The sequence below is a fragment of the Bufo gargarizans genome, chromosome 1 (genome assembly GCF_014858855.1).
Source record: "Bufo gargarizans isolate SCDJY-AF-19 chromosome 1, ASM1485885v1, whole genome shotgun sequence".
Taxonomy (NCBI): Eukaryota; Metazoa; Chordata; class Amphibia; order Anura; family Bufonidae; genus Bufo; species Bufo gargarizans.
The window spans coordinates 288,804,176-288,831,742 of NC_058080.1; the positions used below are offsets into that span (position 1 = coordinate 288,804,176).

General features: G+C 46.5%; 1 protein-coding gene across 2 annotated transcripts in view; it reads left to right on the forward strand.

Moving 5' to 3' along the window:
* The window catches only part of CHRNB3 (cholinergic receptor nicotinic beta 3 subunit), a 77,275-nt gene that overhangs the window by 38,621 nt on the left and 11,087 nt on the right, over positions 1–27,567 (forward strand). For both annotated transcript variants that reach the window (XM_044278550.1, XM_044278555.1), the window contains exons 4-5: positions 12,394–12,503; positions 14,112–14,994. In XM_044278550.1, coding sequence (XP_044134485.1) covers positions 12,394–12,503; positions 14,112–14,994 — 993 coding nt within the window. The remainder of the gene's footprint in view (positions 1–12,393; positions 12,504–14,111; positions 14,995–27,567) is intronic.

The following is a 27,567-nucleotide window of genomic DNA, read 5'->3' on the forward strand; positions in this document are numbered from 1 at the left end:
GGCATTCTCTTGATGAGCTTCAAGAGGTAGTCACCTGAAATGGTTTTCACTTCACAGGTGTGCCCTGTCAGGTTTAATAAGTGGAACTTCTTGCACTATAAATGGGGTTGGGACCATCAGTTGCGTTGTGGAGAAGTCAGGTGGATACACAGTTGATAGTCCTACTGAATAGACTGTTAGAATTTGTATTATGGCAAGAAAAAAGCAGCTAAGTAAAGAAAAATGAGTGGCCATCATTACTTTAAGAAATGAAGGTCAGTCAGTCCGAAAAATTGGGAAAACTTTGAAAGTGTCCCCAAGTTGTCAGGGAACCAGGGGGGGGCATTTCGCATCAGGTTCGCAGGCGCGGGCGGTGATAGCTCCTCCTCTTCCTCCTGACAGGACACCTGACGTCAATGTGACCAGTGCGCCTGCGCAAGTCGGACGCCGGTTGCACAGTACACAAGCCGCGTGTGCGGGGATACGAGCGTAGTGCACATGCTTCATTCCAGACCACAGGTGCTATTCAGGCTGAGGGAGGGCTTCAGCCTCCGTCACCGCCCTCAGCCTTATGATTGGCTTCTGACTAAGGAAGCCTCATGGTTGCCCGGCAACCAGGGGGGCGGTCCTGGGTTCACTGTGTACTTAAAGCCAGTCAGAGCCTTTACTCATTGCTGAGTTATTCAACCTTATGGTGAACACCCAGCTCCCTCCGGTGAACCAGTTTTTTAATCTGACTTCCCAGCTACCGACTCCTTGCCTGTTTCCTCGATTACGATTTCTGCTCCCCGCCACGACCCGGAACTGGAACCGACTACCCGATTGGATTGACCTTTTTTGTACTACACTAATTTTTGGGATTATTTCGTCCCTGCCAAAGGATTCCATTCCTGATCCACTATTCCAGTCCTGACATAATAACTCAGCCTAACCATGGAATCCACGGGACCTGCAGACGGTGCCCCTTCTTTGTCCGAACAACTGATGATGATGGCGCAAGCCCTTCAGGACATGCAGGCCAGCCATGCACACCTATTAGGGAGAATGCGTGCCCAGGAGCTGCGCCAGGCCCAGTTCACTGCACTACCACCTGCACCTCCTCCCGCTCCACGCACCTCACTAGAAGTGGTGAACAGTGAACCAGCAGTAGCCCTACCAGAACGCTTTTCTGGAGACAGGAAGAAATGCTGTTTGCTTATTATTTCCTGCGAACTACTGTTCTCCTTGAAACCCCGCACTTACTCCTCGGACTATGTCAAAGTACGGACAGCTATCTCCCTGCTCACAGGAACCCCACAGACCTGGGCCCATCAGCTCCTGCAAACTGATAGCCCAGTGCTGTCCTCTTGGGGCTCCTTTGTTTCCGCCATGCAGGCACTCTTTGACGACCCCCTGCATGCTTCCACCTCTAGGGACACTCTCCGTTCCCTGCGACAAGGAAGGCGTCCAGTGTAGGACTACATTACGGAGTTCCGGGAGATCGCACCAGATACCGGACTCAATGAAGTGGCCCTTATCGACCAGTTCCGGATCGGACCGTTGGACCAATTAAAAGACAAACTCGCCCGTATTGGGGTCCCAGAGGTCCTGGAAGGGCTGATGAGCATGGTTACCCAACTGGACCGTCGTTTCCGGGAACGAAGGACGGAGAGACAGCATGCTTTGCCTCCTCCTGCACGGCGATCTAATCCTCTTCCCGTTTCAGTCCTTGGGCAATCCTCCACAGTGGGAGACCTCACCCCGGACGAACCAATGCAGGTCAGAGTAGTCAGGGGTCCACTCTCAGCAGTTGAGAGGTCCAGAAGGCGGACTCTCAATCTCTGCCTCTACTGTGCCAAACCCGGGCATATGTTGAGAGACTGTCCTGTCAAACCACCTACAGGTAGGACTGTCAGTTCCGCTGTGTTCTTGAACATACCTGTGTACCACGGTTCTTCACATCTAACTCTATGTGTTTCTCTGCAGCTGAACGGAACTGGCCATGAACTCACGGCCTTAATCGATTCGGGCGCAAGCAGCTGTTTTTTTTATTCCAAACTTGCCACGCAGCTAGGAACACCCATCCCGACTCTACATGGTGGACGGCAGTACATTAAAAACCGGACCTGTCTCTTTGGAATCACACCCTCTTACCCTTTCCATTGGTCGCCACCACCGTGAAGAGATCGTGTGGGACATCGTACCCTCTCCTTTATTTCCTGTTATCTTGGGCATCCCATGGCTTAGAAAGCACAACCCCCAAATAGACTGGGCCCTGGGACGTGTCACATTTCAGTCCTCTTATTGCATCTCCCACTGCATCTCCTCCGTTCCTGGCTCTCTGCTGGTCCTGGCCTCATCTCCTCGGGTATTAAATACGAAGAATATGCGGATGTCTTTGAGAAAGCAGGCGCAGACACCTTACCTCCCCACAGACCTTATGACTGCCCCATTGATCTACTCCCCGGGGCCCCGCTGCCGTACGGACGGTTATACAACTTGTCTGAGCCCGAGACCCAGGCGCTGAGGGATTACATTGAGGAAAGCCTGGCAAAGGGCTTCATCTGCCCGTCTACCTCCCCAGTCGGTGCAGGTAACTTTTTTGTGGGGAAGAAGGACGGGGGTCTTCGGCCCTGTGTGGACTACCGGGGCCTTAACAACATCACCAGGAAAAATAAATACCCTCTCCCTCTCATCCCTGATCTCCTGGACCGAGTGAAGGATGCCAAAGTGTTCTCCAAGATTGACCTCCGGGGGGCCTATAATCTTGTGCGGATCCGTGAGGGCGATGAATGGAAGACGGCTTTTCGTTCCAGATTCGGCTATTATGAGTATCTGGTGATGCCCTTCGGGCTTTGCAACGCCCCAGCTACCTTCCAAAGCTTTATCAACGATGTCTTCCGCGATCTTCTGGACACATATGTGGTAGTGTATCTGGATGACATCCTTATTTTTTCCCACACACTGCAGCAGCATGAGAGACATGTGAAGGTAGTCCTCCAGCGCCTTCGGACACACCGACTCTATGGGAAGCTGGAGAAGAACATCTTTGAGTTTCCTTCTATTGAATTCTTGGGATACATACTGTCCCCCGGAAAAGTGGAGATGGACCCCAAGAAGGTTCAGGCCGTCCTAGAATGGCCTATCCCACGAAATCGACGAATGGTCCAAAAGTTCATCGGTTTCGCGAATTTCTACCGTCGCTTCATCTGGAATTTCTCGGCCATATGCGCTCCTATTAAGGTCCTAACCGGGAACAACGTTCCATTTGTATGGACCCCTGCCACTCATAAGGCCTTCCAAACCCTCCAAAGGCTCTTCAAACAAGCTCCGGTACTGGCGCAGCCTGACACTGCTCTCCCCTTCTACCTGGAGACAGATGCCTCAGAGAAAGCTGTCGGGGCAGTTCTCTCCCAAAGACAAGGGGAGAAACAACTCCTACACCCAGTGGCCTTCTACTCCCGCAAGTTAACCAAGGCGGAACGAAACTACCATGTGGGCGAGAGGGAACTACTGGCCATAAAAAATGCGCTGGAGAAGTGGCGGCATCTGCTGGAGGGAGCCAAGCTCCCGGTAACTGTCTATACTGTTCACCGTAACCTAGAATACCTTCGTACCGGCAAGCCAGGTGGGCCCTCTTCTTTTCCCGCTTCACCATCCAGATAACATATCGTCCTGGATCAAAGAACGGGAAGGCCGATACCCTCTCCCATCTTCATGACACCGATGCCGTGTTTTCACCTCCAGAAACCATCCTTCCAAGCACCTACTTTTTGGCCACACAACATTCATTACTCGAAGAGATCCGACAAGCCAGCGTGACCGTACCGTCAGAAGCAGCACACCTGCCACAAAGGCAGGGTCTACGTTACCATCAGGGAAAGATCTACGTGCCTACTTCCCATCGGGTGCCGATCCTGCAACATCATCACGACCACCCAACCGTAGGTCACAGGGGAATGCGCAATACCTTAGAGTACGTGCAGAGGCAGTTTTGGTGGCCTTCCCTAGCGGATGTACGGTCCTTTGTGGGCTCATGCACTATCTGTGCCATGCACAAGAGACCCCACACCCGGCCAGTCGGCCCACTATAACCTCTACCCGTGGCAACGGTGCCCTGGAGGGATCTCGCCATGGATTTCGTGGTGGACTTACCTCCTTCACAGGGCCACACTACGATCTTGGTTGTAGTAGATAGATGCACCAAGATGGCCCACTTTATTCCAACTACCGGCCTTCCAACAGCCCAACATACCTCAAAATTGTTTCTACAGCACGTGTTCTGCCTACATGGACTCCCCTCCTCTATTGTATCTGATCGGGGTTCGCAGTTCACCTCCCGTTTCTGGAGAATTTTGCCGCTGCCTCCACATCACCCGCAACCTGTCCTCTGCTTATCATCCCCAGTCCAACAGCCAGACGGAGAGGACGAACCAAACCTTGGAGCAGTATCTCCGCTGCTATTCGTCATACCTACAAGACGACTGAGTGGACCTTCTCTCTCTGGCAGAATATGCATACAATCAACAGCAGCATACCTCTACAGGACTCTCACCCTTTTATGCGAATTACGGGTACCATCCCTTGACGCTTCCAGACCTTCCGGTGGACATTCCCGTACCTGAAGTGGCTCAGCGCCTCCGTCGTCTCCAGGGTTTGCTATGTACCCTAGTGCGGAAGCTCCGCACTACCCAGCAACAGCAAAAGACTCAGGCCGATCGGAGACGCACCGAGAGCCCCAAGTACAGAAGTGGGGATAGGGTATGGTTATCTTCTCAGCACCTTAAACTGACCTGCCCGTCCAAGAAATTGGGCCCTCGCTATTTGGGACCATTTACCATCGCCTCAATAGTCAACGACGTTGCGGCGAGACTAAACCTGCCCACTTCATTTAACATCCATCCAGTGTTTCATGTATCACTATTGAAACCCTACCGTGCCAACACCCTAGTGGGCAGAGTGCCGGTGCCACCCGCTCCCATTCAGGTGGATAACAATGATGAATATGAAGTCCAGGGGATCTTGGACTCCCGCAGACGCCGTGGAGTCTTGGAATACCTTGTCCACTGGAAGGGATATGGGCCAGAGGAGCGTTCCTGGGAACCAGCAGGTAACCTTCATGCAGATGCCAAGGTCTGCGCATTCCACAGGACTCATCCTGATCGGCCATCCCAGGTTCGCGTCCGGCGGCCGCTCCTTGGTGGGGGGCTCTGTCAGGGAACCAGAGTGCCGTTTCGCATCAGGTTCGCAGGCGCGGGAGGCGGGTGCAGATAGCACTTCCTCTTCCTCCTGACAGGACACTTGACGTCAATGCGCAGTACACAAGCCGCGTGCGCGGGGATATGAGCATAGTGCACATGCTCCATTCCAGACCACAGGTGCTATTCAGGCTGGGGGAGGGCTTCATTCTCCGTCACCGCCCTCAGCCTTATGATTATTTCTGACTAAGGAAGCCTCCTGGTTGCCCGGCAACCAGGGGGGCGGTCCTGGGTTCACTGTGTACTTAAAGCCAGTCAGAGCCTTTACTCATTGCTGAGTTATTCAACCTTATGGTGAACACCCAGCTCCCTCCTGTGAACCTGTTGTTTAATCTGACTTCCCAGCTACCGACTCCTTGCCTGTTTCCTCGATTACGATTTCTGCTGCCCGCCACGACCCGGAACTGGAACCGACTACCCGATTGGATTGACCTTTTTTGTACTACGCAAATTTTTGGGATTATTTCGTCCCTGCCAAAGGATTCCATACCTGATCCACTATTCCACTCCTGACACAAGTCCAGTCACTAAAACCATCAAGCGCTACAAAGAAACTGGCTCACATGCGGACCGCCCCAAGAAAGGAAGACCAAGAGTCCCCTCTGCTGCGGAGGATAAGTTCATCCGAGTCACCAGCCTCAGAAATTGCAGGTTAACAGCAGCTCAGATTAGAGACCAGGTCAATGCCACACAAAGTTCTAGCAGCAGACACATCTCTAGAACAACTATTAAGAGGAGACTGTGTGAATCAGGCCTTCATGGTAGAATATCTGCTAGGAAACCACTGCTAAGGACAGGCAACAAGCAGAAGAGACTTGTTTGGGCTAAAGAACACAAGGAATGGACATTAGACCAGTGGAAATCTGCGCTTTGGTCTGATGAGTCCAAATTTGAGATCTTTGGTTCCAACCACCGTGTCTTTGTGCGACGCAGAAAAGGTAAACGGATGGACTCTACATGTCTGGTTCCCACCGTGAAGCATGGAGGAGGAGGAGGTGTTATGGTGTGGGGGTGCTTTGCTGGTGACACTGTTGGGGATTTATTCAAAATTGAAGGCATACTGAACCAGCATGGCTACCACAGCATCTTGCAGCGGCATGCTATTCCATCATTTATTTTTCAACAGGACAATAACCCCAAACACACCTCCAGTCTGTCTAAGGGCTATTTGACCATGAAGGAGAGTGATGGGGTGCTTGGCCAGATGACCTGGCCTCCACAGTCACCGGATCTGAACCCAATCGAGATGGTTTGGGGTGAGCTGGACCGCAGAGGGAAGGCAAAAGGGCCAACAAGTGCTAAGCATCTCTGGGAACTCCTTCAAGACTGTTGGAAGACCATTTCAGGTGACTACCTCTTGAAGCTCATCAAGAGAATGCCAAGAGTGTGCAAAGCAGTAACCAAAGCAAAAGGTGGCTACTTTGAAGAACCTAGATTATGTCATATTTTCAGTTGTTTCACACTTTTTTGTTATGTATATAATTCCACATGTGTTAATTCATAGTTTTGATGCCTTCAGTGTGAATCTACAATTTTGATAGTAATGAAAATAAAGAAAACACTTTGAATGAGAAGGTGTGTCCAAACTTTTGGTCTGTACTGTATATGTATATATATATATATATATATATATATATGTTCTCCAAGGGTACCTGGGAAAAATTTAAGTACTACATGAAAAAATACATACATAGACTAACATATAAGACGGCTAACTAAGAGGGTTCCGGCCTGAGTAGGATGTCTTACTATGGTTTTCCTTCTTGCAGCGAACCAATAAACCAAATACACTGCACTAAGCGCTCAATACTCCATGACATTACCATAGTCGTATATGGAGCGTGGGGGTGTCATATACTATAATCCCTCCACATGTCATGATACTCCCGCAAACAGAAGGATGGCTTTATCCTGTATTCCCTTCCTAGCACCAAGGTCTTAAAATGCTTTAGGCTTCATCACCTTGATGACTGACCAGGTAGCTACACACATATTTATTGGTTTGGCAGCGCACAAGACCTAAGAATAAATAACCTTGGCTAAGCACAAGGCCTTAAACATATACACATTAGGAGGATGAGGCCGAGCTCTATAATCTCTCCAGACACAAAATAGCAGCGGGTTACCCTTGATGATCTTAGATCTGCTTGTGACTTACCACTTGGTTCCCCTTGTGTAGCAATGCAATTTATCTAACACAAGGTCAAAGTAAGAACCATTAGTATTTAAAGTCCTCAGAGGCAGTCCATAATGAGCAATGATGATGTAAGACTTGCTTGTGACGTACCAGACTTTCTCAGAGGCAGTCCATAATAAGCAAAAAAGTAAGATGCTGACTATCTGGCTAACTATGTAAAGTCCATACAAAAAGAGCATATAATCACATTGTTGTACCCATATAAGAGAGTCCAGACAATGGGCAATATACTTGCTGAAAATCTTAAAGGTTAGTGCCGAAATAGTGCAAAATAGATAAGGCAAATATTTAAAGCACATATTCAATGCAATCAGGAAGTGCAATAATCTAATAAAATCACATTTGAGTCCTTTCTTCAGTACTTAGAGATAAATTGCACCGAATAGGAGCTAAAATGCAAAAGAGTCCTTTGTAACCCATGGGAAATAACGTAATATAATTATTTGTAATCTACATGGGGTAATAAAGTCATTTGTAATCCACATGAGGTAGCAATTGGTGTTGGGCGAGCATGCTCGGCCGAACACCTTTTTCACTTGAGCATCGTGATGCTCGGCACATCGCGGTGTCCGGCCGAACACGGCGTGTGCTCGAGCGCGATGCTCAAGTCTCCTACCGGCACGTTTTTTGGCAGCCAATAAACGTGCGGGGGAGTAGTGCCACTCACATGTTGGTTACTGGCATTACAGTGATTGGCTGTTCGGAACGCGTCATCAGGTGCTATATAGCACCCGATGACACGTGGTTCGGCTCAGATTTAGTCAGGGCGAGCTGCAGCAGAAGAGACAGATAGTGTAAGGAGAGGAATTGTGTTCTTTTAGGGAGTTTTGAGTGTTGAAAGGTGTTAGAGACCTAACAGTCCTTTTAAGGACTATTGTTTTATCGAGCTGCGAAATATATTAGCGCAACGTGCGCTAAATTGCATGCAATTGTTTGGCTACTGGTGACAGCAGCGACATTACCTACGCTACATCTCCTGTATAACGTTAGCCGCTGATGAAAGCAGCGATCTTACCTGCGCCACATCTCCTGTATAACGTTAGCCACTAGTGACAGCAGCGACATTACCTGCGCTACATCTCCTGTATAACATTAGCTGCTGGTGACAGCAGCGTCATTACCTGAGCTACATCTCCTGTATAACTTTTGTGCATCATAAATATCAGTGACATTCAGTTGAATTTTTTCGCCGCTGGTGACAGCGACATTACCTGCGCTACATCTCCTGTATAACATTTGCACATCCTAAATATCAGTGACATTCAGTTTAATTTATTTGTGCATACACTTACAAAACCTGCACTACTGTACATGTGACATACTTACAAGCATATATACCATTTAATATGCTCAAGGCGAGCAGTAAGGGACGGGGAAGTGGCCGTGCTGCTGATGGTGCACGCAGAGGCCGTGGCCCTGGGCGCGGTGAAACTGTGCCTGCTGCCAGAGCACAAGAAACATGATACCTAGCTTCATGTCCCAGTTTGCAGGGCGGCGCAGGACACTACTCTCGACGTCACACCAGTGCGACCAGGTGGTCGGTTGGATTGCAGCAGATAATGCTTCCAGTTGGTTAAGCACCACCCTGTCTTCCACAAAGTCCAGTCTCAGTAGTCAAGAGTCTGGTCAACAGAATCTTCACCCTGATCGTCCTTCCTCCCACCATGGAGAGTCTTGGCAAACAAGTGATCTCACACTCGGATATTCCGGGGAGCTCTTTTCATCACCAGCATGATCCGCCACATGGCATCAAAGCACCCTAAACGGTGGGCTGAATGCATGGGTCCACAATCAGTGTCTGCGGGTCACATCACTGTCTCCTCTTCCCCTGGGTTACGTGCTGGCCAATCCCCTGTCCAAGACGCAGGCCCGGATGCCTCCCACCCTGCACCTGGACCTTCGCAAGCACCATCAGCTAGCACATCCACTTCTGTGTCACAGCGCAGCATACAGATGTCCATACACCAGGCCTTTGAACAAAAGCGCAAATACCCAGCCACCCACCCACAGGCTATAGCATTAAATGTGCACCTTTCCAAATTGCTGGACCTGGAAATGTTGCCATTTAGGCTTGTGGACACTGAGGCTTTCTGCAGCCTGATGGCGGCGGCGGTCCCTCATTACTCGCTTCCCAGCCGCCAGATCAACGCAGTTATTAGGAAGGTCCACAATGACTGACACATGGACAAGTGCTTTTGGCCAGGGACACTACATTTCCCTGATGGCACACTGGGTGAACGTTGTGGAGGCTGTGAGCGAGTCGTACCCTGGGATGGCACAGGTTCTACCTGCGCCAAGGATTGCGGGCCCTACTTCCATCACGATTTCCGCCACCACCTACATTAGTGGCTGCAACCTCCCCCTTCCCCCTTTTCCTCCTCCACTTCCACCTCTGAATTCTCATCTTGCAGCACCAGTCAGCCATCAGTCATTTGCTGGAAGCAGTGTAGCACTGCAGTGGGAAAGCGGCAACAGGCCGTGCTGAAACTAATTTGATTAGGTGACAAACAGCACACCGCCGAAGAGCTCTGGCAGGGTATAACGTACCAGACTGAGCTGTGGCTCTTGCCACTCAACCTACAACCGGGCATGGTTGTGTCTGATAATGGCCGTAACTTGCTGGTGGCTTTGGAGCTCGGCAAGCTCACACACATACCATGCCTAGCCCACGTGTTCAACTTAGTGGTTCAGCGGTTTCTCAAAACCTACCCCAATTTGCCTGAGCTACTGGTGAAGGTGCGCCGCGTGTGTGCCCATTTCCGAAAGTCATCAACAGTTTCCGCCAGTCTGGCAATGCTATAGCAGCGCTTGCAATTGCCAGCTCACCGACTGTTGTGCGACGTGAGCACACGCTGGAACTCTATGTTCCACATGTTGGCCAGGCTTTGTGAGCAGCAGAGGGCAGTAGTGGAATACCAGCTGCAACATGATTGTCGCCTTCCCAGTCAGCTTCCACTCCTCACAAGCGACCAGTGGGCATGGATGTCTGACCCTCTGTGAGTTTTTACGCAACTTTGAGGAATCTTTGAGGGTGTGTATGACGCCCTTCTTTATGTGTAATAAAGGGTGTATTGTAGTGCTGGTTCCTTGTAATTTTTGGCAGCCCTTTCACTTAGTGCATAGGCTTTATGAGTGTAGGAGTCCCGCTACCTGAACAATTGTACCACACTGTGAATGAGGCCCTCCATTATGTGATATACTGGTTGTATCGGAGTGCCTCTTCCTTGTAATTTTTGGCAGCACTTGCACTTTATATACAAGTAAATATACAGGAAAGTATGTTTCCTAACAACTTTTCCTCTAAAATCGATTTTATCTTCGGTTTAGTGCATATTATTGTCAGTCTGTAAAAGTCGCTTACTACATGGACAATATCGTTCCCAGCAGCGACCTGGGAGTCCAAGATGCATCCAAACATCCTCCCGATGCTGTTTACGAACCATTTCAGTGGTGTTTCCATCAATTTCTGACCTTTTCCTATGAACCAGACACCCTCCCCTCTTCAGAGCCCCCTGCTCTCTAGATTTTTCCAGGGTAAACTCCAACTCAACTCTAGACTAAACTCAAGTGGGGAAACGCCCAAAAGGAAGGTTCCACCCTAGGTACCTGTAGATCTGCCACGTTTGCCGCCATCTGCTGGTAAACAAGGAACATTACATGAGAACACAAACAGTTGCAAAATTGGAGATGCACATTATGCAGGTCCTGGAAATAAATATATAGGATGACACATGGTTAACCATAGAAGATAGTGGCAATGTGCAAAGGTGGTAATGCACCACTGGGGCGTTACACGTACACCGGACATCATGAGGAGGTACACATGACTGCCCTAACATCCAGCAATATTTCATTGCTGGTTGCTAGAGCACTGAAACTACACTTTCAACTGTATCGCCATCTTAAGGACAATGATACAGTTGGATAATGCAGCAGGTCACTGACATCATCACAACCTCTGAGCCAGGATGTAAGCAGATCAGGATGTAGGACAGAAGAGGTACATGTCTATGACAGCGGCCACTTTGGGTTAGCATTATTATTACTGGATTTATTATGGGGGCTTTATTACTACTGGGGGCACTATGGTGGGCTTTGTTACTTCTGAGGCACTATAGGAGCATAAGTACTAGTGGGCGCACTATAGGTGGACATTATTACTTCTGGGGACACTATGGGAGGACCATTATTACTATTAAGTGGCACTGTGGTGGATTTATTACTAGTTATACTACTGACAGCATTATCATGGGCATTGCTATTACTGCGAACACTATAGGTGGGAATTGTTGCAACTGGGGTGCACTAAGGTAGGATTATTACTACTGGGGGACTGAGGACAGTATTAATACTTTTGGCACTATGGGAGCATTATTACTACTGGAGGCATTATGATGGCATTATTATTGGGACACTATAGAGGGCACTATTACTAGTGAGGACAATCTGGGGGGATGTATTTTTACTGTGGGGGGTACCCTGGCACAGTATAAGCTTGGCATAATTATTTTTGGGGACTTTTATCTCCGTTTCAAAAATCTTCCTCTGAATGCAAACCTAACGGACCCCTTTATAGTCTATGGGGTCCATAGGCTCTGTTCAGCTCAGTTATGTGCCGAATCTGCCCTTTCCGTTCTCCTGCTCCTATAACTGAGCAGGAGAATGGAAAGGCTGAACGCTGATGTGAAATCAGTAAAGGAACAAATACTTTTATATGATTTAGCATACAACAAAACTTTGAAGCTTAAACATTTTTGAGAAATTTATGTAAAAACTACCGAATCAACCAACCAGTTCCCAATTTTCATTTTTCTAGTGCAGGTTTGTCTATGGAAACAGCAGGCATGTTGTCAGTTTATAAGCATACACTAGAATATGGTATTTGAATGTATGTGCTGCCAATTTATAAATTGTACTCAAGGATGTGATGAATCCTTATTACCCTGTCGCTTATGTTTATTATGCTTGTCTTTGCCATAGGAATGGGTGGATTTAAAATTGCAATGGAATCCTAAAGATTATGGAGGAATTACTTATATCAGAGTACCTTCCGAATCCTTGTGGCTTCCTGATATTGTCCTATTTGAAAAGTAAGAATACATAATATGCTTTAACACTTTAGTGTATTCAGTGTATCAGGGGTACAAGAAGTCTTATAAGGGGGGAGGCAAGGCACATAGCTCACTTTCTCTCTCTCTCATGCTTGATATTATGAGTGTCATCTGAGTATCATATCAACAGTTCTGTGTTAACCAAGACTTTATAAGAGCAGAATCTAGGGGTCCTGATATCAGACAGCTTCAAAATGAGTGCAGAGTGTGGACAGGTAGCTTAGAAATCAAGTAGGATGCTTGACTGTATAGCTATAGATATAGTTAAGGGTATTGTGATCCTGCTGTATAGACCACTAGTGAGATCACATCTGGAATACCGTGTACAGTTCTGGAGATCTCACCTACAATTTTTTTTTAGAAAAAATGGAACGGGTGCAAAAGCAGACTGCAAAAATGGTGGAGGGTCTAAAGCATAAAACATATAACGGGAATCTTAAAGGAGTTATCCAGGAATAATGTAAAGAAATAAAGATCTGACATAATATGGTACATTAATTTTTTTTCTAAGAAAGCTAGAACCAGCCCTGCACTTCACATGGATCCAGAGTTCTCCCTATTCATTTCCCCAATTGCTCTGCTAGATTTATTTTAAGTTAGGAGGTGTGTCCTTTCTCATGGGGCATGTCTAACAGTAGATATGGTGGCACTTGATGGATGGAATTGAACATGTGTGACCACCTCAGCAATGTGGACAGAGAAATAAGGAATAGAACAAACAGCAGGTTGTGCTATACTGATCTATTTTATTGAATACCTCACTGGCTATACAAAAATTTTTATTACCTTCAATTAGAAACGTATTCAGATCCAGGTGCTGGTTTAAAAAAAATTGAATCTTTTTTTGTGAGACAAACCCTTTTTTACTTAATCCAATATATCTAGCCTTGCTGAGCTGTTTTCAGAACTCTATTTTAAATATAAATTAATCTGTATAGCCTTGAGAAAGGAAGGGAAAGGGAAACACGATCAAAACCTTTAAGAATGTTAATGGCATAAATAAGTTTCTGGAGGAAAGTGTTTTTAATAAAATACTAAACACAAGAACAAAGCACAATCTAAAATTAGTTGGGTGGAAGATCAGGACCAATATCAGGATTATTATTACATTGAAAGGGAAGTTGGGGTTTGGAAGAAACTCCCATCAGATGTGGTTGGGAAATCTACAGAAAGTAAATTTGAACATGCCTGGGATAAATACATATCCATCATAAGAGAAACCGAACGGACTACATGGACCTGGGGGTCTTTTTCTATAGTCAATTTTCTAAAAATACATGTGTCCCCTACTAAAGCAGATCAACTAATTACAGTAGTATACTATACAGAGATCCTGCAAGAACCAAGAATGGTCACTGACAACAGAGGACCTCTAGGATGCAGGTTCTCTGACTTCTACAGCAAATGTTGAAAGTCCTCGTCATAGAGGCAGTGGTCCTAGTGTATTATGCCTGACCTTAGTAATGTAGTGTGATGCCTAGCACACCTTATTTGTGAATGGTTGTAAATTACATTCTATCTTTACATCACCTATTATTCAATCTGCCACCTTAGCCTGTAGTAATTGTTGGTTTGACTGTTTTTCAGTGCAGACGGGCGTTTTGAGGGATCTTTGATGACAAAAGCAATAATAAAATATGACGGGACAGTAATATGGACTCCACCAGCAAGCTATAAAAGCTCCTGCACTATGGATGTCACTTTTTTTCCATTTGACCGCCAGAACTGCTCAATGAAATTTGGATCATGGACTTATGATGGGAACATGGTTGATCTCATTCTTTTAGATGCAAATGTAGACAGAAAGGATTTTTTTGATAATGGAGAATGGGATATCTTAAATGCCACTGGTCTAAAAGGGATGAGGAAAGACGGGCTTTACTCTTACCCTTACATAACCTATTCTTTTGTTTTGAGGCGTTTGCCACTGTTCTATACGCTATTCCTTATCATCCCTTGTTTGGGACTGTCTTTCCTCACGGTCCTTGTGTTCTACCTTCCTTCTGATGAAGGAGAAAAGTTGTCCCTCTCCACATCTGTCTTGGTATCACTTACAGTGTTTCTTCTTGTTATTGAAGAGATCATTCCATCCTCTTCCAAGGTCATTCCCTTGATAGGAGAATATCTCTTATTTATCATGATATTTGTGACACTGTCTATCATTGTCACCGTGTTTGTTATTAACGTCCACCACCGGTCCTCGGCAACATACCATCCAATGGCCCCATGGGTAAAAGGACTTTTTTTGCAGAAGCTTCCGAGACTGTTATGTATGAAAGGGCATGTTGATCGATTATCCTTTTTGGATTCTGAAAATACTGCTCCAGCCTCCAAAGGAAAAATATCTGGTAAAAGGAAACACATTCAAGCAAATGATGGAGAAAAAATTCTAATTGCTTTCTTGGAAAAGGCGTCTGATTCTATTAAATATATTTCAACTCATGTCAAAAAGGAACATTTTATTAGACAGGTAAGTGTCAGTAATCCATGAAACCATGCTGGGATTGAGGCTTTCTTGTTTTATGCAAAAGAATCTTTAAAGGGTATTCCAACAGGATAGGGGATAACTATTAGATCGATGGGCCGCCTACCATTGGGATCATGACAATAGGGACATTGTACTCCACACCCCGAAATGAATGGAGTAGCAGATTGGGCATGCAAACTGCCACTCCATTCATTTCTATATGAATTTCGCTCAGCAAATTTCAGAACTCCCGTAGAGATGAATGGAGTGGCAGTGCACATGCTCAACCTTCAGCTCCGTTCATTTTGGGAAACTCTGAGGGGTATGGGGTCTCCTTTCTTGTAACCGTGGGGGTCCCAGCAGTAGGACCCCCACTAATCTGATAATTACCCCCTATCCAGTGGATAAGGGATAATTTTTACAACCAGAATATTATTTTAATCAGTGTAATATTAAATGCACATTTTCTAATATGATACCTTAATATAAATGCTAAATTGCTAACATCGATTTTAAAATGTAACTAAAGTTAATGGGGAAAAGAAGTCACAATTAATGCCTAACCTCTTCTTATGCAGCAAATGTCAATTTTTCGTTTTTCGTTTTTCGCTCTCTGCTTTCCCAAAGCCATAACTTTTTTAATTTTCCCGTTCACATAGCCGTATGAGGGATTGTTTTTTGTGAGACAAGTTGTACTTTCTAATGCCACTAATTAATATTACATATAATGTAGAGGGAAGTTTTATGGATTTAGTTTTTACGGCGTTCACAATTGACTTGTGTGGTTCATTCTCTGGTTCAGTATGATTATGGCAATACCACACTTTTTAACACTAGTTTTTCTTGCTTTTTAATACAAAAAAAACTTGAAAAAAAATATTTTTTTCTTGTCATCGTCGTATTCTGACTAACAAGACATGCCGAACGAGCTGTCGTTTTTGCTAATACAATTTTGGGGTGTGTATTACTTTTTGATCCCGTTTTTAGTCCTCATAGTTGCCGTGGTCACATTTGATGACATCTGAGCAGTTAAATGTCCGCGGCTGGAATTACCACCAATCACAGACATTAGCTGCGAGTGTCTGCTATGTGAAACAGCAGGCACCCGGCGGCTATGGCACTCGCCCCAATCCAGAGCGGGCGCCATCTTTTAAGACCTGACATGCTCCGTACATGTACGGCAGATGTCATGAAGGGGTTAAAGAGGTTGTCCTATCTTGGACATATATGGCATATATATGAGTGCAGGTCCCACCTTTGGGAGCTACTCCTATTTCAGGAACAGGGCCCCAAAGTGAATGGCGAGCAAGCTGCACATGAGTGGTCACCCATCCATTCAACACTTTGGGGCTTCCAAAAACAGCTTAGCACAGTGAATAGAGAGGATGTTGTGCTTATGCAGTAGTAGTTGTGCCATACCATGCTTATTACATAAATACAGCACAAGAACCCAGCAAAATACATCAGCGGGACCAAGCTCATTACATGCATACAGTACCAGAACCAAGCATGGTACATAAATACAGCACCAGAACCAAACATGGTACATAAATACAGCACCAGAAACAAGCACAGTACATATATACAGTACTAGAACAAGCTTGGTGCATATATAAAGCACCAGAACCAATCTCGATACTTCCTAAGTTTAAAAAAAGATTGCGGCGTGGCGAGGGTTAATTGTGACAGGATGCCCGCTGAAATCATTCAGCAGGCATCCTGTCACAACGCCAGGGGGGGTCATGTGACCCCCCGTATCGGCTATCGCCGCAAACCGGAGGTCGATTCAGACCTGCGATTTGCAGCTTTACCTGCGGTTTGCGGCGGCGATCGGGCGTGCCATCGGGTCCCCATGTGGTTGTAGGGGGGACCCGATGGCATGGAAGGAAGCGCGATGTCTAAGGAAGGCATGGCGCTGCCTTCCAGTGACGAGCCTGTGAGATCCAGCCCCCTGGATCTCACAGGCCGGAAGCTGTATGAGTAATACACACAGTATTACTCATACAGCCAATGCATTCCAATACAGAAGTATTGGAATGCATTGTAAAGGAATATACCCCCAAAAGTTCAAGTCCCAAAGTGGGACAAAAAGTAAAGTGAAAAAAGTTGAAAAAGTAAAGTTTCCCCCCCCCAAAAAATTTAAGTTTCAAGTAAAAATAAACAAAAACGTCATTTTCCCCAAATAAAGTAAAAAAAATTGGTAAAAAATAAGGGGAAAAAAAGTATACATATTAGGTATCGCGGCGTCCGTATCGACCGGCTCTATAAACATATCAGATGACCTAACCCCTCAGATGAATACCGCAAAATAATAAAGAATAAAAACTGTGCTAAATAAACAATTTTTTTGTCACCTTACAACAGCAAGCGATCAAAAAGGCGTTTGCCCACCAAAATAGTACCAATCTAACCATCACCTCATCCCGCAAAAAATGAGCCCCTACCTGAGACAATCGCCCCCAAAAAAAAAAAACTATGGCTCAGAATATAGAGACACTAAAACATAATTTTTTTGGTTTTAAAAAAGCTGTTATTGTGTAAAACTTACATAAATAAAAAAAAGTATACATATTTGGTATAGCCGCGTTCGTATTGACTGGCTCTATAAAAATATCACATGACCTAACCCCTCAGATGAACACCGTAAAAAATAAAAAATAAAAACTGTGCTAAATAAACCATTTTTTGTCACCTTACATCACAAAAAGTGTAATAGCAAGCAATCAAAAGGTCACACGCACCCCAAAATAGTGCCAGTAAAACTGTCATCTCATCCCACAAAAAAAATAGTGCCAATAAAACTGATCTCATCCCACAAAAATCATACCCTACCCAAGGTAATCGCCCAAAAACTGAAAAAATTATGGCTCTCAGACTATGGAAACACTAAAACATGAATTTTTTTTGCTTCAAAAAATAAATCATTGTGTAAAACTTACATAAATAAAAAAAAGTATACATATTAGGTATCACCGCATCCGTGACAACCTGGTCTATAAAAATATCACATGATCTAACATGATGAATGTTGTAAATAACAAAAAAAAAAAATCCCTAGTTTCTAAAATGGGGCCACTTTTTTGGAGTTTCTACTCTAGGGGTGCATCTCAGGGGCTTCAAATGGGACATGGTGTAAAAAAAAAAAACAGTCCAGCAAAATCTGCCTTCCAAAAACCGTATGGCATTCCTTTCCTTCTGCTCCCTGCCGTGTGCAGGTACAGCTGTTTACGACCACATATGGGGTGTTTCTGTAAACTACAGAATCAGGGCCATAAATATTGAGTTTTGTTTGGCTGTTAACCCTTGCTTTGTTGCTGGGAAAAATGGATTAAAATGGAAAATTTGCCAAAAAATTTTAATTACGAAATTTCATCTCCATTTGCCAATAACTCTTGTGGAACACCTAAAGGGTTACCGACGTTTGTAAAATCAGTTTTGAATACCTTGAGGGGTGTAGTTTCTTAGATGGGGTCACTTTTATGGAGTTTCTACTCTAGGGGTGCATCAGGGGGGCTTCAAATGGGACATGGTGTAAAAAAAAAAACAGTCCAGCTAAATCTGCCTTCCAAAAACCGTATGGCATTCCTTTCCTTCTGCGCTCTGCTGTGTGCCCGTACAGTAGTTTACAACCATATGTGAGGTGTTTCGGTAAACTACAGAATCAGGGCCATAAATATTGAGCTTGGTTTGGCTGTTAACCCTTGCTTTGTAACTGGAAAAAAATATTAAAATGGGAAATCTGCCAAAAAAGTGAAATTTGGAAATTGTATCTCTATTTTCCATTAATTCTTGTGGAACACCTAAAGGGTTAACAAAGTTTGTAAAATCAGCTTTGAATACCTTGAGGGGTGTAGTTTATAGAATGGGGTCATTTTTGGGTGGTTTCTATTATGTAAGCCTCGCAAAGTGACTTCAGACCTGAACTGGTTCCTAAAAATTGGGTTTTTGAACATTTCTGAAAAATTTCAAGATTTGCTTCTAAATTTCTAAGCCTTGTAACATCCCCAAAAATAAAATATCATTCCCAAAATGATCCAAACATGAAGTAGACGTATGGGGAATGTAAAGTAATAACTATTTTTGGAGGTATTACTATGTGTTATAGAAGTAGAGAAATTGAAACTTGGAAATTTGCAATTTTTTAAAAAAAAATTGTAAAGTTGGTATTTTTTATAAATAAAAAAGATTTTTTTTTACTTAATTTTACCAGTGTCATGAAGTACAATATGTGATGAAAAAACTATCTCAGAATGGCCTGGATAAGTCAAAGCGTTTTAAAGTTATCAGCACTTAAAGTGACACTGGTCAGATTTGCAAAAAATGGCCAAGTCTGTAAGGTGAAATAGGGCCGAGTCCTTAAGGGGTTAATGTCCCCTGACAACCCCTCCCCCACTGGTGTCAGGACAGGAAAAGTGAGGCAGGAGTTAGAGAGCTTCTCCTGCTGTTTTCCTCCATCCTCTGTCATAGATCTTGCACCCGCCTAACCTCGGAACTACACCATTTTCAGTGCAGAGAGGGTTCAGGACCTGTAATGACATCATCACAGGTCCTTGAGGTTTTCAAGCCTCCAAACTGCACTGATAATGCAGGGTTTGCATCATAAGTGCAGGTACTGTATAATCTTGTCAGGTGGCCCCCTGACAGACCGGCCCACTAGTAATCTGCCGGTAAGTCCAAACCCGGAAGGGGTGTCCAAAAATCGTGAATCAGATGCCAGGTGCCTGGCAAAGGAGACCAACAGGCATTCCCTTCAGGAGTCCAGGGTAATGCGCCCTGTGTGATTGTGTAGATCGCACAGGCCCTGCTAAGAACCTTTACTGCAAATGTCCAGCTAATAAACTTGCATGGTTTCTTTCAAGAGAAAGCTCTGATATATTTAATAAACTGAATGGTAGTGTCATTTGGACATTTTATTTCGCAGATGAAAGCCATACCAATTCCTTGACAAGCAGACATCTTGAAAAGTAGCATATGTTACAAAACAAAGTAAATAAGAAAGGTGTATCATTTTTCATTGTGCTATGAGTAAAAGTTAATTTACATAAGTCATACATTTCCTTTAAAGAGGTTATCCTAGTTAATATTTTTTGTAAAAGCAGAAAAGATATTAAAACAATAAAAAATACTATGCTCACCACTAGAGTTGAGCGAACACCTGGATGTTCGGGTTCGAGAAGTTCGGCCGAACATCCCGGAAATGTTCGGGTTCGGGATCCGAACCCGATCCGAACTTCGTCCCGAACCCGAACCCCATTGAAGTCAATGGGGACCCGAACTTTTCGGCACTAAAAAGGCTGTAAAACAGCCCAGGAAAGAGCTAGAGGGCTGCAAAAGGCAGCAACATGTAGGTAAATCCCCTGCAAACAAATGTGGATAGGGAAATGAATTAAAATAAAAATTAAATAAATAAAAATTAACCAAAATCAATTGGAGAGAGGTCCCATAGCAGAGAATCTGGCTTCACGTCACCCACCACTGTAAGAGTCCATTTTCATAAATTTAGGCCCAGCACCCAGGCAGAGGAGAGAGGTCCCGTAACAGAGAATCTGGCTTCATGTCAGCAGAGAATTAGTCTGCATGTCATAGCAGAGAATGAGGCTTCACGTCAGCCACCACTGCAACAGTCCATTGGCATATATTTAGGCCCAGCACCCAGGCAGAGGAGGGAGGTCCCGTAACAGAGAATCTGTCTTCATGTCAGCAGAGAATCAGTCTGCATGTCATAGCAGAGAATGAGGCTTCACGTCAGCCACCACTGCAACAGTCCATTGGCATATATTTAGGCCCAGCACCCAGGCAGAGAAGGGAGGTCCCGTAACAGAGAATCTGTCTTCATGTCAGCAGAGAATCAGTCTGCATGTCATAGCAGAGAATGAGGCTTCACGTCAGCCACCACTGCAACAGTCCATTGGCATATATTTAGGCCCAGCACACAGGCAGAGCAGAGAGGTCCCGTAACAGAGAATCTGTCTTCATGTCAGCAGAGAATTAGTCTGCATGTCATAGCAGAGAATGAGGCTTCACGTCAGCCACCACTGCAACAGTCCATTGGCATATATTTAGGCCCAGCACCCAGGCAGAGGAGGGAGGTCCCGTAACAGAGAATCTGGCTTCATGTCAGCAGAGAATCAGTCTGCATGTCATAGCAGAGAATGAGGCTTCACGTCAGCCACCACTGCAACAGTCCATTGGCATATATTTAGGCCCAGCACCCAGGCAGAGGAGGGAGGTCCCGTAACAGAGAATCTGGCTTCATGTCAGCAGAGAATCAGTCTGCATGTCATAGCAGAGAATGAGGCTTCACGTCAGCCACCACTGCAACAGTCCATTGGCATATATTTAGGCCCAGCACACACACAAGCAGAGGAGAGAGGTCCCGTAACAGAGAATCTGGCTTCATGTCAGCAGAGAATCAGTCTGCATGTCATAGCAGAGAATGAGGCTTCACGTCAGCCACCACTGCAACAGTCCATTGGCATATATTTAGGCCCAGCACCCAGGCAGAGGAGGGAGGTCTCGTAACAGAGAATCTGGCTTCATGTCAGCAGAGAATCAGTCTGCATGTCATAGCAGAGAATGAGGCTTCACGTCAGCCACCACTGCAACAGTCCATTGGCATATATTTAGGCCCAGCACCCAGGCAGAGGAGGGAGGTCCCGTAACAGAGAATCTGTCTTCATGTCAGCAGAGAATCAGTCTGCATGTCATAGCAGAGAATGAGGCTTCACGTCAGCCACCACTGCAACAGTCCATTGGCATATATTTAGGCCCAGCACACACACAGGCAGAGGAGAGAGGTCCCGTAACAGAGAATCTGGCTTCATGTCAGCAGAGAATCAGTCTGCATGTCATAGCAGAGAATGAGGCTTCACGTCAGCCACCACTGCAACAGTCCATTGGCATATATTTAGGCCCAGCACCCAGGCAGAGGAGGGAGGTCTCGTAACAGAGAATCTGGCTTCATGTCAGCAGAGAATCAGTCTGCATGTCATAGCAGAGAATGAGGCTTCACGTCAGCCACCACTGCAACAGTCCATTGGCATATATTTAGGCCCAGCACCCAGGCAGAGGAGGGAGGTCCCGTAACAGAGAATCTGTCTTCATGTCAGCAGAGAATCAGTCTGCATGTCATAGCAGAGAATGAGGCTTCACGTCAGCCACCACTGCAACAGTCCATTGGCATATATTTAGGCCCAGCACACACACAGGCAGAGGAGAGAGGTCCCGTAACAGAGAATCTGGCTTCATGTCAGCAGAGAATCAGTCTGCATGTCATAGCAGAGAATGAGGCTTCACGTTAGCCACCACTGCAACAGTCCATTGGCATATATTTAGGCCCAGCACCCAGGCAGAGGAGGGAGGTCTCGTAACAGAGAATCTGGCTTCATGTCAGCAGAGAATCAGTCTGCATGTCATAGCAGAGAATGAGGCTTCACGTCAGCCACCACTGCAACAGTCCATTGGCATATATTTAGGCCCAGCACACACACAGGCAGAGGAGAGAGGTCCCGTAACAGACAATCTGGCTTCATGTCAGCAGAGAATCATTCTGCATGTCATAGCAGAGAATCAGGCTTCACGTCACCCAACATTGGAACAGTCCATTGGCATATATTTAGGCCCCGGCACCCAGACACAGGAGAGGTTCATTCAACTTTGGGTAGCCTCGCAATATAATGGTAAAATGAAAATAAAAATAGGATTGAATGAGGAAGTGCCCTGGAGTCCAATAATATATGGTTAAGGGGAGGTAGTTAATGTCTAATCTGGACAAGGGACGGACAGATCCTGTGGGATCCATGCCTGGTTCATTTTTATGAACGTCAGCTTGTCCACATTGGCTGTAGACAGGCGGCTGCGTTTGTCTGTAATGACGCCCCCTGCCGTGCTGAATACACGTTCAGACAAAACGCTGGCCGCCGGGCAGGCCAGCACCTCCAAGGCATAAAAGGCTAGCTCTGGCCACGTGGACAATTTAGAGACCCAGAAGTTGAATGGGGCCGAACCATCAGTCAGTACGTGGAGGGGTGTGCACACGTACTGTTCCACCATGTTAGTGAAATGTTGCCTCCTGCTAACACGTTGCGTATCAGGTGGTGGTGCAGTTAGCTGTGGCGTGTTGACAAAAGTTTTCCACATCTCTGCCATGCTAACCCTGCCCTCAAAGGAGCTGGCATTGACACAGCTGCCTTGGCGACCTCTTGCTCCTCCTCTGCCTTGGCCTTGGGCTTCCACTTGTTCCCCTGTGACATTTGGGAATGCTCTCAGTAGCGCGTCTACCAACGTGCGCTTGTACTCGCGCATCTTCCTATCACGCTCCAGTGCAGGAAGTAAGGTGGGCACATTGTCTTTGTAGCGTGGATCCAGCAGGGTCGCAAACCAGTAGTCCGCACAGGTTAAAATGTGGGCAACTCTGCTTTCGTTGCGCAGGCACTGCAGCATGTAGTCGCTCATGTGTGCCAGGCTGCCCAGGGGTAAGGACAAGCTGTCCTCTGTGGGAGGCGTGTCGTCATCGTCCTGCCTTTCCCCCCAGCCACGCACCAGTGATGGACCCGAGCTGCGTTGGGTGCCACCCCGCTGTGACCATGCTTCATCCTCATCCTCCTCTACCTCCTCCTCATCCTTGTCCTCCTCGTCCTCCAGTAGTGGGCCCTGTCTGGCCACATTTGTACCTGGCCTCTGCTGTTGCCAAAAACCTCCCTCTGAGTCACTTCGAAGAGACTGGCCTGAAAGTGCTAAAAATGACCCCACTTCCTCCTCCTCCTCCTCCTCCTCCTCCTGGGCCACCTCCTCTTGCATCATCGCCCTAAGTGTTTTCTCAAGGAGACATAGAAGTGGTATTGTAACGCTGATAACGGCGTCATCGCCACTGGCCATGTTGGTGGAGTACTCGAAACAGCGCAACAGGGCACACAGGTCTCGCATGGAGGCCCAGTCATTGGTGGTGAAGTGGTGCTGTTCTGTAGTGCGACTGACCCGTGCGTGCTGCAGCTGAAACTCCACTATGGCCTGCTGCTGCTCGCACAGTCTGTCCAGCATGTGCAAGGTGGAGTTCCACCTGGTGGGCACGTCGCATATGAGGCGGTGAGCGGGAAGGCCGAAGTTACGCTGTAGCGCAGACAGGCGAGCAGCAGCAGGATGTGAACGCCGGAAGCGCGAACAGACGGCCCGCACTTTATGCAGCAGCTCTGACATGTCGGGGTAGTTGTGAATGAACTTCTGCACCACCAAATTCAGCACATGCGCCAAGCAAGGGATGTGCGTCAAATTGGCTAGTCCCAGAGCTGCAACGAGATTTCGCCCATTATCGCACACCACCAGGCCGGGCTTGAGGCTCACCGGCAGCAACCACTCGTCGGTCTGTTGTTCTATACCCCGCCACAACTCCTGTGCGGTGTGGGGCCTGTCCCCCAAACATATGAGTTTCAGAATGGCCTGCTGACGTTTACCCCGGGCTGTGCTGAAGTTGGTGGTGAAGGTGTGTGGCTGACTGGATGAGCAGGTGGAAGAAGAGGAGGAGGAAGCCGAGAAGGAGGAGGTGGCAACAGGAGGCAAAGAATGTTGCCCTGCGATCCTTGGCGGCGGAAGGACGTGCGCCAAACAGCTCTCCGCCTGGGGCCCAGCTGCCACTACATTTACCCAGTGTGCAGTTAGGGAGATATAGCGTCCCTGGCCGTGCTTACTGGTCCACGTATCTGTGGTTAGGTGGACCTTGCCACAGATGGCGTTGCGCAGTGCACACTTGATTTTATCGGATACTTGGTTGTGCAGGGAAGGCACGGCTCTCTTGGAGAAGTAGTGGCGGCTGGGAACAACATACTGTGGGACAGCAAGCGACATGAGCTGTTTGAAGCTGTCTGTGTCCACCAGCCTAAATGACAGCATTTCATAGGCCAGTAGTTTAGAAATGCTGGCATTCAGGGCCAGGGATCGAGGGTGGCTAGGTGGGAATTTACGCTTTCTCTCAAATGTTTGTGAGATGGAGAGCTGAACGCTGCCGTGTGACATGGTTGAGACGCTTGGTGACGGAGGTGGTGGTGGTGGTGTTGGTGGTACATCCCCTGTTTGCTGGGCGGCAGGTGCCAACGTTCCTCCAGAGGCGGAGGAAGAGGCCGAGGCGGCAGCAGCAGAAGAGGCCGAGGCGGCAAGCAGCAGAAGAGGTAGCAGGGGGAGCCTGAGTGACTTCCTTGGTTTTAAGGTGTTTACTCCACTGCAGTTCATGCTTTGCATGCAGGTGCCTGGTCATGCAGGTTGTGCTCAGGTTCAGAACGTTAATGCCTCGCTTAAGGCTCTGATGGCACAGCGTGCAAACCACTCGGGTCTTGTCGTCAGCACATTGTTTGAAGAAGTGCCATGCCAGGGAACTCCTTGAAGCTGCCTTTGGGGTGCTCGGTCCCAGATGGCGGCGGGCAGTAGCAGGCGGAGTCTCTTGGCGGCGGGTGTTCTGCTTTTGCCCACTGCTCCCTCTTTTGCTACGCTGTTGGCTCGGTCTCACCACTGCCTCTTCCTCCGAACTGTGAAAGTCAGTGGCACGACCTTCATTCCATGTGGGGTCTAGGACCTCATCATCCCCTGCATCGTCTTCCACCCAGTCTTGATCCCTGACCTCCTGTTCAGTCTGCACACTGCAGAAAGACGCAGCAGTTGGCACCTGTGTTTCGTCATCATCAGAGACATGCTGAGGTGGTATTCCCATGTCCTCCTCATCAGGAAACATAAGTGGTTGTGCGTCAGTGCATTCTATATCTTTCACCGCTGGGGAAGGGCTAGGTGGATGCCCTTGGGAAACCCTGCCAGCGGAGTCTTCAAACAGCATAAGAGACTGCTGCATAACTTGAGGCTGAGACAGTTTCCCTGGTATGCATGGGGGTGATGTGACAGACTGATGGGGTTGGTTTTCAGGCGCCATCTGTGCGCTTTCTGCAGAAGACTGGGTGGGAGATAATGTGAACGTGCTGGATCCACTGTCGGCCACCCAATTGACTAATGCCTGTACCTGCTCAGGCCTTACCATCCTTAGAACGGCATTGGGCCCCACCATATATCGCTGTAAATTCTGGCGGCTACTGGGACCTGAGGTAGTTGGTACACTAGGACGTGTGGATGTGGCAGAACGGCCACGTCCTCTCCCAGCACCAGAGGATCCACTAACACCACCACGACCATGTCCGCGTCCCTTACTAGATGTTTTCCTCATTGTTATCGTTCACCACAACAACAAAAATATTATTTGGCCCAATGTATTGTATTCAAATTCAGCTGGATATAAATTTGAGGCCTAGTATTTAGGCGCTGGGTGACAGGTATGGGTTTAGTGACAGAATTAGACTTGGAAATGCACAGTAGCGGGTGTGTGAAGTTATTCTGAATGACCCTATGTGCACCTTCAATATGATCTACCCTTTTAGGGCTAGATTTCAAATAGCTCTGATACAGCAGAAACCACTAAATTTTAAATTGCTAAATTGGGAATTGTATTTCAACCCAGAACAAAAAATGTGCTTTGACGGACACTAAATAACTTTCCCAGCCACAACAGGACAGCGGTAACGAGAGATTTAGCGGGATATCAATTTGAGGCCTAGTATTTAGGCGCTGGGTGACAGGTATGGGTTTAGTGACAGAATTAGACTTGGAAATGCACAGTAGCGGGTGTGTGTGAAGTTATTCTGAATGACCCTATGTGCACCTTGAATATTATATACCCTTTTAGGGATAGATTTCAAATAGCTCTGATATAGCAGAAACCACTAAATTATGAAATTGCTAAATTGGGAATTGTATTTCAACCCAGAACAAAAAATGTGCTTTGACGGACACTAAATAACTTTCCCAGCCACAACAGGACAGCGGTAACGAGAGATTTAGCGGGATATAAATTTGAGGCCTAGTATTTAGGCGCTGGGTGACAGGTATGGGTTTAGTGACAGAATTAGACTTGGAAATGCACAGTAGCGGGTGTGTGTGAAGTTATTCTGAATGACCCTATGTGCACCTTGAATATTATATACCCTTTTAGGGATAGATTTCAAATAGCTCTGATATAGCAGAAACCACTAAATTATGAAATTGCTAAATTGGGAATTGTATTTCAACCCAGAACAAAAAATGTGCTTTGACGGACACTAAATAACTTGCCCAGCAACAACAGTACAGCGGTAACGAGAGATTTAGCGGGATATAAATTTGAGGCCTAGTATTTAGGCGCTGGGTGACAGGTATGGGTTTAGTGACAGAATTAGACTTGGAAATGCACAGTAGCGGGTGTGTGTGAAGTTATTCTGAATAACCCTATGTGCACCTTCAATATGATCTACCCTTTTAGGGATAGATTTCAAATAGCTCTGATATAGCAGAAACCACTAAATTATGAAATTGCTAAATTGGGAATTGTATTTCAACCCAGAACAAAAAATGTGCTTTGACGGACACTAAATAACTTTCCCAGCCACAACAGGACAGCGGTAACGAGAGATTTAGCGGGATATCAATTTGAGGCCTAGTATTTAGGCGCTGGGTGACAGGTATGGGTTTAGTGACAGAATTAGACTTGGAAATGCACAGTAGCGGGTGTGT